This window comes from Eucyclogobius newberryi, unplaced genomic scaffold (assembly GCF_026437365.1).
Source record: "Eucyclogobius newberryi isolate DKJ021-1_F unplaced genomic scaffold, fEucNew1.0.hap1 SCAF_18, whole genome shotgun sequence".
In the NCBI taxonomy this organism is placed as follows: Eukaryota; Metazoa; Chordata; class Actinopteri; order Gobiiformes; family Gobiidae; genus Eucyclogobius; species Eucyclogobius newberryi.
In genome coordinates this window covers 30,539,914-30,552,554 of record NW_027315812.1, presented here as the reverse complement: position 1 = coordinate 30,552,554, position 12,641 = coordinate 30,539,914, and the positions used below count along the sequence as shown (strand labels likewise).

The 12,641-nt window shown below is 45.9% G+C and overlaps 1 protein-coding gene across 1 annotated transcript in view; it reads left to right on the top strand.

Annotated features, from left to right (window-relative positions):
- The first annotated feature begins 406 nt into the window (after window positions 1-406).
- Window positions 407-12,641, top strand: part of hccsb (holocytochrome c synthase b) — a 25,245-nt gene continuing 13,010 nt past the window's right edge. The window contains exons 1-2 of the mRNA XM_072451206.1: window positions 407-491; window positions 10,428-10,545. Coding sequence (XP_072307307.1) covers window positions 10,446-10,545 — 100 coding nt within the window. The 5' untranslated portion in view covers window positions 407-491; window positions 10,428-10,445. The remainder of the gene's footprint in view (window positions 492-10,427; window positions 10,546-12,641) is intronic.

The following is a 12,641-nucleotide window of genomic DNA, read 5'->3' as shown; positions in this document are numbered from 1 at the left end:
TATAACTGAGTGTTTACTTACCATTAGTATTAGTATTATTTAGTCTTATGCTAGCTATTTTTACTTTATTTTATTATTATTTACTTTATTTTATAATTATTTTCTTTTGATCTTTTTTATTTTTTTCCCTCCATTCCCTATTAAGATATGAGAGGAGTTTTGTTAATAAGAGTTTTTTGTTTTGTTTATAAGAGTTCTTCTATTAAGAATGTTTTTTTTTTTAAACTTCCTATAAGTTATCTGTCCTTTCCCCTGTATCTACTGCGTTGTAACACCGACATTTCCCCATGTGTGGACAATAAAGGATGATCTTATCTTATCTTAAAAAAGCAAAAGGACCGGAGGAAACGCACCTCCAGAACAGCAGGGGGCGGCAGTGCTCCGTTAGACTGGTTTCCAAGCGCCAGAAGAAGAAGTGGTTGCGAAACGTGAGCTTTGGTGAAGAGAGCAGCGTGACATTGGACCTCCATCATCAGAAGGACAGTTCTCAGGTGAGCGCGCCGTTGTTTTTGTGGGACTTAAACGTCCTTTCATCGCCTGAGCAGAGTGACACCCAAGGTTAGTCTTATCACGGAATGTCCCCCGGCGCTGACACACGGGGGACTCACAGGAGACACAGGAGACATGGAGGGAACACACAGGAGGCTAGGCTAACGCGGTTACAGACATTAAAGACATGTCCGCCGGTCCTCTGTAAGAACAGACCGGGGTGGCACATATCGGGTAGTTAAGCTAGTTAGTTAGCTTGTCATGTTCTATTTCCCTAAGGAAATGCACTTCAGCGCTGTATTAGTGTAGTAACAGTTGTAACTGTATTAGTGTAGTAACAGTTGTAACTGTATTAGTGTAGTAACAGTTGTAACTGTATTAGTGTAGTAACAGTTGTAACTGTATTAGTGTAGTAACAGTTGTAACTGTATTAGTGTAGTAACAGTTGTTACTGTATTAGTGTAGTAACAGTTGTTACTGTATTAGTGTAGTAACAGTTGTTACTGTATTAGTGTAGTAACAGTTGTAACTGTATTAGTGTAGTAACAGTTGTAACTGTATTAGTGTAGTAACAGTTGTAACTGTATTAGTGTAGTAACAGTTGTTACTGTATTAGTGTAGTAACAGTTGTTACTGTATTAGTGTAGTAACAGTTGTAACTGTATTAGTGTAGTAACAGTTGTAACTGTATTAGTGTAGTAACAGTTGTAACTGTATTAGTGTAGTAACAGTTGTTACTGTATTAGTGTAGTAACAGTTGTAACTGTATTAGTGTAGTAACAGTTTTTACTGTATTAGTGTAGTAACAGTTGTAACTGTATTAGTGTAGTAACAGTTGTAACTGTATTAGTGTAGTAACAGTTGTAACTGTATTAGTGTAGTAACAGTTGTAACTGTATTAGTGTAGTAACAGTTGTAACTGTATTAGTGTAGTAACAGTTGTTACTGTATTAGTGTAGTAACAGTTGTAACTGTATTAGTGTAGTAACAGTTGTAACTGTATTAGTGTAGTAACAGTTGTAACTGTATTAGTGTAGTAACAGTTGTAACTGTATTAGTGTAGTAACAGTTGTTACTGTATTAGTGTAGTAACAGTTGTTACTGTATTAGTGTAGTAACAGTTGTAACTGTATTAGTGTAGTAACAGTTGTAACTGTATTAGTGTAGTAACAGTTGTAACTGTAGTAGTGTAGTAACAGTTGTTACTGTATTAGTGTAGTAACAGTTGTTACTGTATTAGTGTAGTAACAGTTGTTACTGTATTAGTGTAGTAACAGTTGTAACTGTATTAGTGTAGTAACAGTTGTAACTGTATTAGTGTAGTAACAGTTGTTACTGTATTAGTGTAGTAACAGTTGTTACTGTATTAGTGTAGTAACAGTTGTAACTGTATTAGTGTAGTAACAGTTGTTACTGTATTAGTGTAGTAACAGTTGTTACTGTATTAGTGTAGTAACAGTTGTTACTGTATTAGTGTAGTAACAGTTGTTACTGTATTAGTGTAGTAACAGTTGTAACTGTATTAGTGTAGTAACAGTTGTTACTGTATTAGTGTAGTAACAGTTGTAACTGTATTAGTGTAGTAACAGTTGTAACTGTATTAGTGTAGTAACAGTTGTAACTGTATTAGTGTAGTAACAGTTGTTACTGTATTAGTGTAGTAACAGTTGTAACTGTATTAGTGTAGTAACAGTTGTAACTGTATTAGTGTAGTAACAGTTGTAACTGTATTAGTGTAGTAACAGTTGTAACTGTATTAGTGTAGTAACAGTTGTAACTGTATTAGTGTAGTAACAGTTGTTACTGTATTAGTGTAGTAACAGTTGTAACTGTATTAGTGTAGTAAGTTGTTACTGTATTAGTGTAGTAACAGTTGTTACTGTATTAGTGTAGTAACAGTTGTTACTGTATTAGTGTAGTAACAGTTGTTACTGTATTAGTGTAGTAACAGTTGTAACTGTATTAGTGTAGTAACAGTTGTAACTGTATTAGTGTAGTAACAGTTGTAACTGTATTAGTGTAGTAACAGTTGTAACTGTATTAGTGTAGTAACAGTTGTTACTGTATTAGTGTAGTAACAGTTGTAACTGTATTAGTGTAGTAACAGTTGTAACTGTATTAGTGTAGTAACAGTTGTTACTGTATTAGTGTAGTAACAGTTGTAACTGTATTAGTGTAGTAACAGTTGTTACTGTATTAGTGTAGTAACAGTTGTAACTGTATTAGTGTAGTAACAGTTGTTACTGTATTAGTGTAGTAACAGTTGTAACTGTATTAGTGTAGTAACAGTTGTAACTGTATTAGTGTAGTAACAGTTGTAACTGTATTAGTGTAGTAACAGTTGTTACTGTATTAGTGTAGTAACAGTTGTTACTGTATTAGTGTAGTAACAGTTGTAACTGTATTAGTGTAGTAACAGTTGCAATGGTATTTATTTATGTATTTATTTGTCTATGGGAGTTTTTATTTATTTATAGGAGATCTTCTACTGAAAGTGTTTTTCAGACTTCCTATAAGTGATCTGTTCTTCTGTATCTACCTCTGTATCTACCTGCGTTGCACCAATGAAATTTCCCCATGTGGGACAATAAAGGAATATCTAATAATAATAACTTTTATTTATATAGCGCTTTTCAGTGACCCAAAGACGCTGAACATAATAAAAAAGGGGGGGGTATTTACAGACAGGGGGGGACAACACGTACAGAACACATTAATATACAGATAAAATGAACAAGACAGAAGAAGTAGAGAGAAAAAGATGGGGATGTAACAGGGGGTAGAAGTGTAGGCAATGGGGTAGAGGAGGCTAGGGGTAGGGGAGGTCATAGGCTTGGGTAAGGAGGTATGTTTTTAGGCGGGATTTGAATGTTGTGAGTGAGGGAGAGTGGCGGACAGGTTGGGGGAGGGAGTTCCAGAGTCGAGGTGCTGTTCGGGAGAATGCTCTGTCGCCAAAAGTTTTGAGTCGGGATGTTGGTGCAGTCAGGGTGAGAGAGGAGGAGGATCGGAGAGCTCGGGTGGGGCGGTGGGGGATGAGGAGGTCAGACAGGTAGGGGGGGGCAAGGTGGTGAAGAGCTTTGAAGGTGAGGAGGAGTATTTTAAAGTTTATGCGCTGCTTGATGGGGAGCCAGTGGAGAGACCGGAGAACGGGAGTGATGTGATCACGGGACCGGGTGTGGGTGAGGAGGCGGGCAGCGGAGTTTTGGACCATTTGGATTCTATGGAGGGAATGGGAGGAGATGCCAGTGAGGAGGGAGTTGCAGTAGTCAAGGCGGGAGGAGATGAAGGCATGGATGAGGGATTCAGCAGCGGGGAGGGTGAGGCAGTGTCGGATTTTGGCGATGCGGCGGAGGTGGAAGTATGAGGTCTTGACAATGTGGCTGACATGGGGAGTGAAGGAGAGGGTGGGGTCCATGATGACACCGAGATTGCGTACCAGGGTAGAGGGGGTGATGGTCGAGGTGTCGATGCTGAGTGAAAAGGGACCAGTTTTATTGAGAGTGGATTTGGTGCCAATGAGGAGGAGCTCTGTTTTGACACTGTTCAGTTTGAGGAAGTTGAGAGTGAGCCATGATTTTATTGTAGAGATGCAGGTTTCGATGTGGCTGAGGGGAGGGTTTTGGGTGGATTTGGTGGTGAGGTATATCTGGGTGTCGTCAGCGTAGCAGTGAAAGTCCAGGTTGAGTTGGCGGAGGATGTGACCAAGGGGGAAGATGTAGCAGATGAAGAGGAGGGGGCCGAGGACTGAGCCCTGGGGGACCCCCTGCGTTACTGGGGAGAGGGTGGATGAGTGACCGGAGAGGGAAATGAACTCTTGCCTGTTGGTGAGGTAGGATGTGAGCCAGTCAAGTGCAGAGCCCTCAACACCCAGTTGGCGCAGCCTTTGTAGGAGGATGGAATGGTTTATAGTGTCAAAGGCTGCGCTGAGGTCTAGTAGTAACAGGATGTTGAGGGCCCCGGAGTCTGCAGAGGTGAGGAGATCGTTGAGTACTTTGACCAGGGCTGTTTCAGTGCTGTGAAGTGGGCGGAAGCCAGATTGGAGGGGTTCATAGAGGTTGTTTGACTGGAGGTGGGTGTGAAGTTGGGCGGCGACGATGCGTTCCAGCGTTTTTGAGAGGAACGGCAGGTTGGAGATGGGGCGGTAGTTGGAGAGGTTGGCGGAGTCTAGGGTGGGTTTTTTGAGGATGGGGGTGATGGAGGCCAGTTTGTAGATGGAAGGAACATGGCCGAGGGATAAAGACTGGTTGAAGAGGGTGGTGAGATGGGGGATGAGAGCAGGGAGGCAGGCCTTGGTTAGATTCGTTGGGAGGGGGTCGAGAGAGCAGGTGGTGGTTTTGGAAGCGGTGATGAGGTCTATGATATGAGAGGAGTTAACAGAGGAGAAGGTGGTGAGGGCAGGGAAGGGTGGGTGGTCAGGGAGAGGAGGGGGGGCAGGGGTGGGGGTGGTGATGGAGTTAATGGAGACGGCAGTCATGGAGCTGTTGATTTTGGAAATTTTGTCATTGAAGGCAAGGAGGAAAGAGTTGCAGAGGTCAGGGGAGGAGGGTGGAGTGATGTCCGGTGGCTGGAGCAGCTTGTTGACGGTGGAGAACAGGGTGCGAGGGCTCCGGTGGGAGCTGTTGATGAGGGTGGAGAGGTGGGCAGATTTGGCGGCTTGGAGAGCGTCACGGTAGGAGGAGATGTGTAATTTGAAAGCTTCGGCGTGGACGGTGAGGCGGGTTCTTTTGAGGAGTCGTTCGAGTTGGCGGCCAGTCTGCTTCATGGTGCGGAGTTCAGGGGTGTACCAGGGGGCGGGGTTGATGTATGAGACGGAGGAGGTTTTCCAGGGGGCTAGGGAGTCAAGGGAGTCAGAGAGGGTGGTGTTGAGCATGACAGCATAGTCGTCGGGGGAAGAGGGGGGGGAGTCAGGGGGGAAAGCAGAGGATATGAGCTGGGAGAGCGTGAGGGGGTTGACTGACTTGATATTGCGGTAGGTGATGGTGCGTTTTTTGGGGTTGTGGGGCGAGGGTAGGGGGGCGGAGAAAAGGATGCAGAGATGATCAGAGAGTGGGAAGGGGAGGGGGTGGGGCTTAGATATGGGTAGGAGAGAGGAACAGACTAAGTCCAGAGTGTGGCCTTTGGTGTGGGTGGGGAAGTCAATATGTTGGGTGAGATGGAAGCAGTCCAGGAGAGAGAGGAAGTCGGATGTCAGTGGGGCGTTGGGGCAGTCAATGTGGATGTTGAAGTCACCAGTGAGTAGGAGGCGGGCAGAGAGAGAGGATGCGATGGTGAGGAGTTCAGACAATTCAGTGAGGAAAGAGGGGTGGGGCTTTGGGGGACGATAGATCAGGATAGCGGTGATAGAGTTGGGGAGGGAGAAGGCGAGGTATTCAAGGCGGGGTTTGGCAGTGTAAGTGTAGTTGGAGGGAGTGGCTTGGTTGAGAGCATAGAAGTCCAGGGGCTGTTGCCATGTTTCACAGAGGAGAAGCAGATCAATGTTATTGTCCAGTAGCAGTTCAGATATAACAGGTGATTTGTTGGCGAGGGAGCGGCAGTTCAGCAGTGCAAGGGAGATGGATGGGGGCGCGGAGATGGATGGGGGCGCAGGGGTGGGGGGGCGGAGGTTGCTGAGGTTGGCAGTGCGGCAGGTGGGGGTGACGGGGGGGCGAAAACTAGTCCAGAGTGAGGGGATAGGTGAGCCGTCGTTGGAGTGTTGGTTATGGGAGAGACCAGAGCCCCTGTGGATGTAGCGGGGCCGGCGAAGGATCCCAGCTGAGCTAGCTGCAGAGGCAGCAGCAGCTGGGAGACGGTGGTTATGGTTGAGGAGGTGAAGGTCAGCAGCGGTGTAGGTGAGTAGGCGAGAAGTTGGTGGAGCGGTGGCCTGGAGGCGTGGGAGTGATAGTCCGAGGAGGAGATGGAACATAGCAGCAGATGAGAGTAATCCAGTTAGTATGTTGGCGGTGGCTAGAGGCTGGTTAACTAGAAGCTGGTGGGCAGAGAGTTGTGAAAAAGCAGCAGTGGACCGGGTGTTGAAGCTGGTGGAGTGAGTGGCGTTGGTTGCCCCAGACCTTGTCTGCACGGCAGGGAGGCCCCGCGATACCATGACGGACCTCCGCAGGTGTTAAGCCAGCTGTTAGCTGGCGGCTAGGGCAGTAGATAGTCCAGGAGTGAGGGAGGAGATGAGTGATGGACGGTGCAGTAATGTCCGATGAAGTTAAGGAACAGGGATGTAGACAGAAGACAACACAGAGACGCGGGAACAAAACAAAACAATGGAAACGACTAACAAAACAAAGACGTTGGGACAGAAGCGGCAGTCCACATACCAGACGCCGGCGTTGCTCTAGCCCAATCAAGACGCATTTGAGTCCAGTTTTGTGACCAGATCGCCCCCGTCTGTGGAGCGGGGAAAGCAGAGAAACGGGGCTGTACCTTGGTTGTATGGGGCTGCTTTTCTCCGGGTGGAGCCGGTGCCCCGCTCTCCGTGTCTGCTCCTGTGGCGGGCTGGGGCCACACCTTCGCCCAGGTACAGACCTCCGGGGCGGCGGGTGCGGGAGCGCGGAGCCGGTGTTCGGGCGTGGAAACGCCGGTGCAGCGGAGGAGAAGCGGCGCCGCTCGCTCGTGGTGCGTGCGGCTCGTGGCGGTGCGTGCCGCTCGTGGTGGAGCCGGTGATCGGACACGGAAACGCCGGTGCAGCGGATATCTTATCTTATCTTATCAGTTGTTACTGTATTAGTGTAGTAACAGTTGTTACTGTATTAGTGTAGTATCAGTTGTTACTGTATTAGTGTAGTAACAGTTGTTACTGTATTAGTGTAGTAACAGTTGTAACTGTATTAGTGTAGTAACAGTTGTAACTGTATTAGTGTAGTAACAGTTGTAACTATATTAGTGTAGTAACAGTTGTAACTGTATTAGTGTAGTATCAGTTGTTACTGTATTAGTGTAGTATCAGTTGTTACTGTATTAGTGTAGTAACAGTTGTTACTGTATTAGTGTAGTAACAGTTGTAAGCAAAAGGACTTAAAATATCTTAAATAAATGAAGGAAATTGGCAACAAGAAAGCACACATCGCATAGCTAAAAAAAGGAATGTCTAAAAACGACTGTTGAAATGGAAATCTGTCATGTTTGTTGCCAGGGTGCTAACATGTGCATAGAGCTTCTCAAAGTGTGGGACGCGTCCGTTTTGGGGGCTCCTGTCTCTCCTCTGTCCCCCTTCTGTCCCTCCTCTGTCCCCCCTCTGTCTCTGCTCTGTCTCTCCTCTGTCCCTCCTCTGTCCCCCTTGTGTCCCTCCTCTGTACCTCCCCTGTCTCTCCTCTGTCTCTCCCCTGTCTCTCCTCTGTCCCTCCTCTGTCTCTCCTCTGTACCTCCCCTGTCTCTCCTCTGTCTCTCCTCTGTCCCTCCCCGGTCCCTCCCCGGTCCCTCCTCTGTACCTCCCCTGTACCCCCTCTGTCCCTCCTCTGTCTCTCCCCTGTCTCTCCTCTGTCCCTCCCCGGTCTCTCCTCTGTCCCTCCCCGGTCCCTCCTCTGTACCTCCTCTGTCTCTCCTCTGTCCCTCCCCGGTCCCTCCTCTGTACCTCCTCTGTCCCTCCTCTGTACCTCCTCTGTCTCTCCTCTGTACCTCCTCTGTACCTCCTCTGTCCCTTCTCTGTACCTCCTCTGTCTCTCCCCTGTCTCTCCTCTGTCTCTCCTCTGTCCCTCCTCGGTCCCTCCTCGGTCCCTCCTCTGTACCTCCTCTGTACCTCCTCTGTCTCTCCTCTGTCCCTCCCCGGTCCCTCCTCTGTCCCTCCTCTGTCTCTCCCCTGTCTCTCCTCTGTACCTCCTCTGTCCCTCCCCTGTCTCTCCCCTGTCCCTCCTCTGTCCCTCCTCTGTCTCTCCCCTGTCTCTCCCCTGTCCCTCCCCTGTCCCTCCTCTGTCTCTCCCCTGTCCCTCCTCTGTCTCTCCCCTGTCCCTCCTCTGTCTCTCCTCTGTCCCTCCCCTGTCTCTCCCCTGTCTCTCCTCTGTCCCTCCTCTGTCTCTCCCCTGTCCCTCCTCTGTCCCTCCTCTGTCTCTCCTCTGTCCCTCCCCTGTCTCTCCCCTGTCTCTCCCCTGTCCCCCTTCTGTCCCCCTTCTGTCCCTCCTCTGTCCCTCCTCTGTCTCTCCTCTGTCCCTCCCCTGTCTCTCCCCTGTCTCTCCCCTGTCCCCCTTCTGTCTCTCCTCGTTTCCTGTAAAGGTAAATTTACAAAGTTTTGCTTTTCTTATTGGTCACTTCCTGTGACCGCCGGAAGTTACACAGAAAAAATAAGTTTCAAAGGCGCAAAAAAGAAAGTATTTTGCATCTTAAAACTAGGTTTCACATTTGTCTAACTGATATGTGATGTCACGTGACCTTTTAACGAATCCGCAAAGACGATCAAGGTGAAGTTATGGAAATGTCATTGAGCTTGTGCACGTTTCACGAGCTCGTGAACCTGAGTTTGGGACGCATCAGCAATAAGATCAAACATACAGTGATTTCAGCTTCAAAATCAAGACATTCAGGGTCTAACTCTTTGAGACAAAAGCAGATCTTCAGCAGATTGACAGATTTCTGCAACAAATTGACTTGAGTTTCTCCATGAACTAATAGAGGATTTAGTTATTTAATTATTCAAATTCATTTTTAAATATTTATTGTTTCACTTTTGTGATTATGATCTTTACCTATTATTTTAATTCTATTCAGATCCAACTCTGCTACAAAAAGAAAAAAGCATTTTTAAATGTACATTTAAAATATATTTCTTTCTCTGCCTGTGGAGCTCCCGCTTCACCACCAGGGGGCAATGTTGGCAACAACATCCTGATCATTATTTGCCACATATTTGCTTGTGCTTTGTTTTATTTCAAGGCATATTTGGTTATTTTACATCTGACACAAATGTGGGCTTTGTTCTTTTGACATCTTTATTATTTTATTGTGAATGCTTTGTGTCCACTTAAGATTCTTGGCCCAGACCGACCCTTCTGCACAACTTTAACTGGTTGTGTGTGACTTTTCAGGTGTGGGATAGTGGTTACAGGCAGCACAAGGGCAAAATTAACTAAAATGTCATTATTATTGTGACGGAGGGAAAATATTGAGATTTTAACGATTATTTACAAAAAAGAGGCGTTGATATTGACATTTTTATGCTTCAACTTGTACATATTCTTGTCGGAGGAAAAGGTTTTACTTATAAAAATGAACTATAACTAATTAAAGATGGAGGCCACAATCAGGCCAAATAAAATCAGTTTAAGCTCATCAGCACATCCAACAAAAAACAAAGCGGGTAAGGCCAGAGAGAAATATAATGAGGAAAATAACAAGGTTAAGACAAAAATAAAGGTCCCATTGTCTGTCAAATTTGTCAATTTTCAAATGAAGTCCAAAAGTTTTTTTCCCATATTGCACATGTTTAGGATGTTGGTCCAGTCCTTAGTTGTCGACATGATTTGTGTCATCCATTTTTTTTTTGTGTGACGGCCTTTTCCCCTGCTGCCAGAAGTATGTTCCAAAGATATCCATCCATTGTGTCCATGGCAAGAGTTTTCAGACCCAAACACATAGTTCTGAAATTGAGTGGGATGGTGGTGTTGAAAAGAGTCTGCTTTGCCTTGACTTCAATCCACTATCTTTGAGTGACAGGACAGTCCCAGAACTCATGGTCATGGTTTTCCTCCTGGCAAGCACTATATTCAGCATTTCCCTGTGAATAATGAGCACTTTGTCTTATGAAGAAATGGATCGCATTCTTCCAACAGAATTCTTTTCTCCATAGTGAAGTACATGTATTTTCCCATTCTTCATCCGTCAATACAAAAGTACCTTCTCTTTCCCGTTTCATTTGAATATATTTTTCCTGCCATGTCATTCTCAAACATCTTTGATGCTGTGGATGTCCTTTTCCTTGTCTTATTTGAGTCCTCTGACTGAAGCGTTTGTCTGTGTTACAGTTGTGAAGCCGTGCAGAGATGGGTGCGTCCCTGAGTACTCCGAGCACTGTCCGAGCAGAGGCCATGGCTGTTCCCCCCCAGGGCTGTCCCATGCACCAGGACACGCCCCCTGTCAAAGGTGACACTCCCTACATTACTTCCTCTATTTAGATTTTTTTGACAGTATTTGTCTCCCCCTTGGGACAGAAAGGCCTCATGATTAGAGCACACATGTGGCATAAGATGCATGCTGCTCAAATCAGCCAATCACATGGCTGCATTCAGTGACAGGTTTTGGTCATGTTTTGATCAATGCAAAAGCACATCACAGCTTTATATTCTACCTCAAACAACTTCGATTTTGTATTGAAATATGTACTATTTACAGTACTTTTCGGGCTGTACAGCGCTCTTGAATAAAAGCTGTGCACACGATATTTACAAAGAAAATAGAACTTGTCCATAAACGGGCACCTGACGATAAACCGGAGGTGCCCACAGTGTAACACAAGATATTTACACATAAATAAACGCAGTAGTGATGCATCTTTTGAACCCTGGGACTAATTGGACTAATATCTACGTGACTAGGAGTTGGCTTGTAATAAAACACACAGCATTTTGAAGCTTAAACCAGTTAGTTAATAAATGTCAAACTGGTTGTAGATTAAAGGTTGAATAGACAATTTTTTTGTCCCAAATCTGAGTCTCATTTCCTCGTGGCATGGACGGCCGATTAGCCCTGTCACGTATCAATCATAATAGGCACCTGCCGCTCACCTGCAGAGCCTCGTTCACCTGCAGCAGCGTGCGGCTCGTCCCACGTTTCCGCGCGTCTAAGCGCATTGATCATCAGAGTTCTCCACTTCTTAAGATAAGTGCAGACGGCTGCATCAAGGCTGAATCTGATTAGCTGGAAAAGTGATTCAATCATAGAACAGATATATTCTGATATTAAGGACATTATGAACAATAGATTTTGTTATTCTGCTTAATTAAAGGCGCAATGGACGATTTTTCGGTGATTTGAGAACGCAGGCGGAAGTGCACATGCGCACTCCCCCGTGCACATGCCACTCCCCCGTGCACATGCCACTCCCCCGTGCACATGCGCACTCCCCCGTGCACATGCGCACTCCCCCGTGCGGACTGATACAACACACATGTGCGTTTGTTTATTAGCGCGACGGATCGCATCACATCTCTCGTCTCCCATAGATTTCCGTCTTCTTATGAGTCAGCTCGAACTGTCTTTCTCCGTCTTGATTTTGTCCCGTACACTGAAGGAACTATATTATGATAGATCAATGCGCTTAGACACGCGGAAACGTGGGGACGAGCCACACGCGGCTGCAGGTGAGCGGTAGGTGCGTTTTATGATTGATACATAGAACGCACAAGGAAATAAGACTCAAATTTGGCCTCGACTGTGTGACTGTAGTAATACTGTCCTGTGACGGTATGTACCTCCACTGTGTGACTGTAGTAATAGTGTCATGTGACAGGTATGTACCTCCACTGTGTGACTGTAGTAATACTGTCCTGTGACGGTATGTACCTCCACTGTGTGACTGTAGTAATAGTGTCCTGTGACGGTATGTACCTCCACTGTGTGACTGTAGTAATACTGTCGTGTGACAGGTATGTACCTCCACTGTGTGACTGTAGTAATACTGTCGTGTGACAGGTATGTACCTCCACTGTGTGACTGTAGTAATACTGTCCTGTGACGGTATGTACCTCCACTGTGTGACTGTAGTAATAGTGTCCTGTGACAGGTATGTACCTCCACTGTGTGACTGTAGTAATACTGTCCTGTGACGGTATGTACCTCCACTGTGTGACTGTAGTAATACTGTCGTGTGACAGGTATGTACCTCCACTGTGTGACTGTAGTAATACTGTCCTGTGACGGTATGTACCTCCACTGTGTGACTGTAGTAATAGTGTCCTGTGACAGGTATGTACCTCCACTGTGTGACTGTAGTAATACTGTCCTGTGACGGTATGTACCTCCACTGTGTGACTGTAGTAATACTGTCCTGTGACGGTATGTACCTCCACTGTGTGACTGTAGTAATAGTGTCCTGTGACGGTATGTACCTCCACTGTGTGACTGTAGTAATACTGTCGTGTGACAGGTATGTACCTCCACTGTGTGACTGTAGTAATACTGTCCTGTGACGGTATGTACCTCCACTGTGTGACTGTAGTAATAGTGTCCTGTGACAGGTA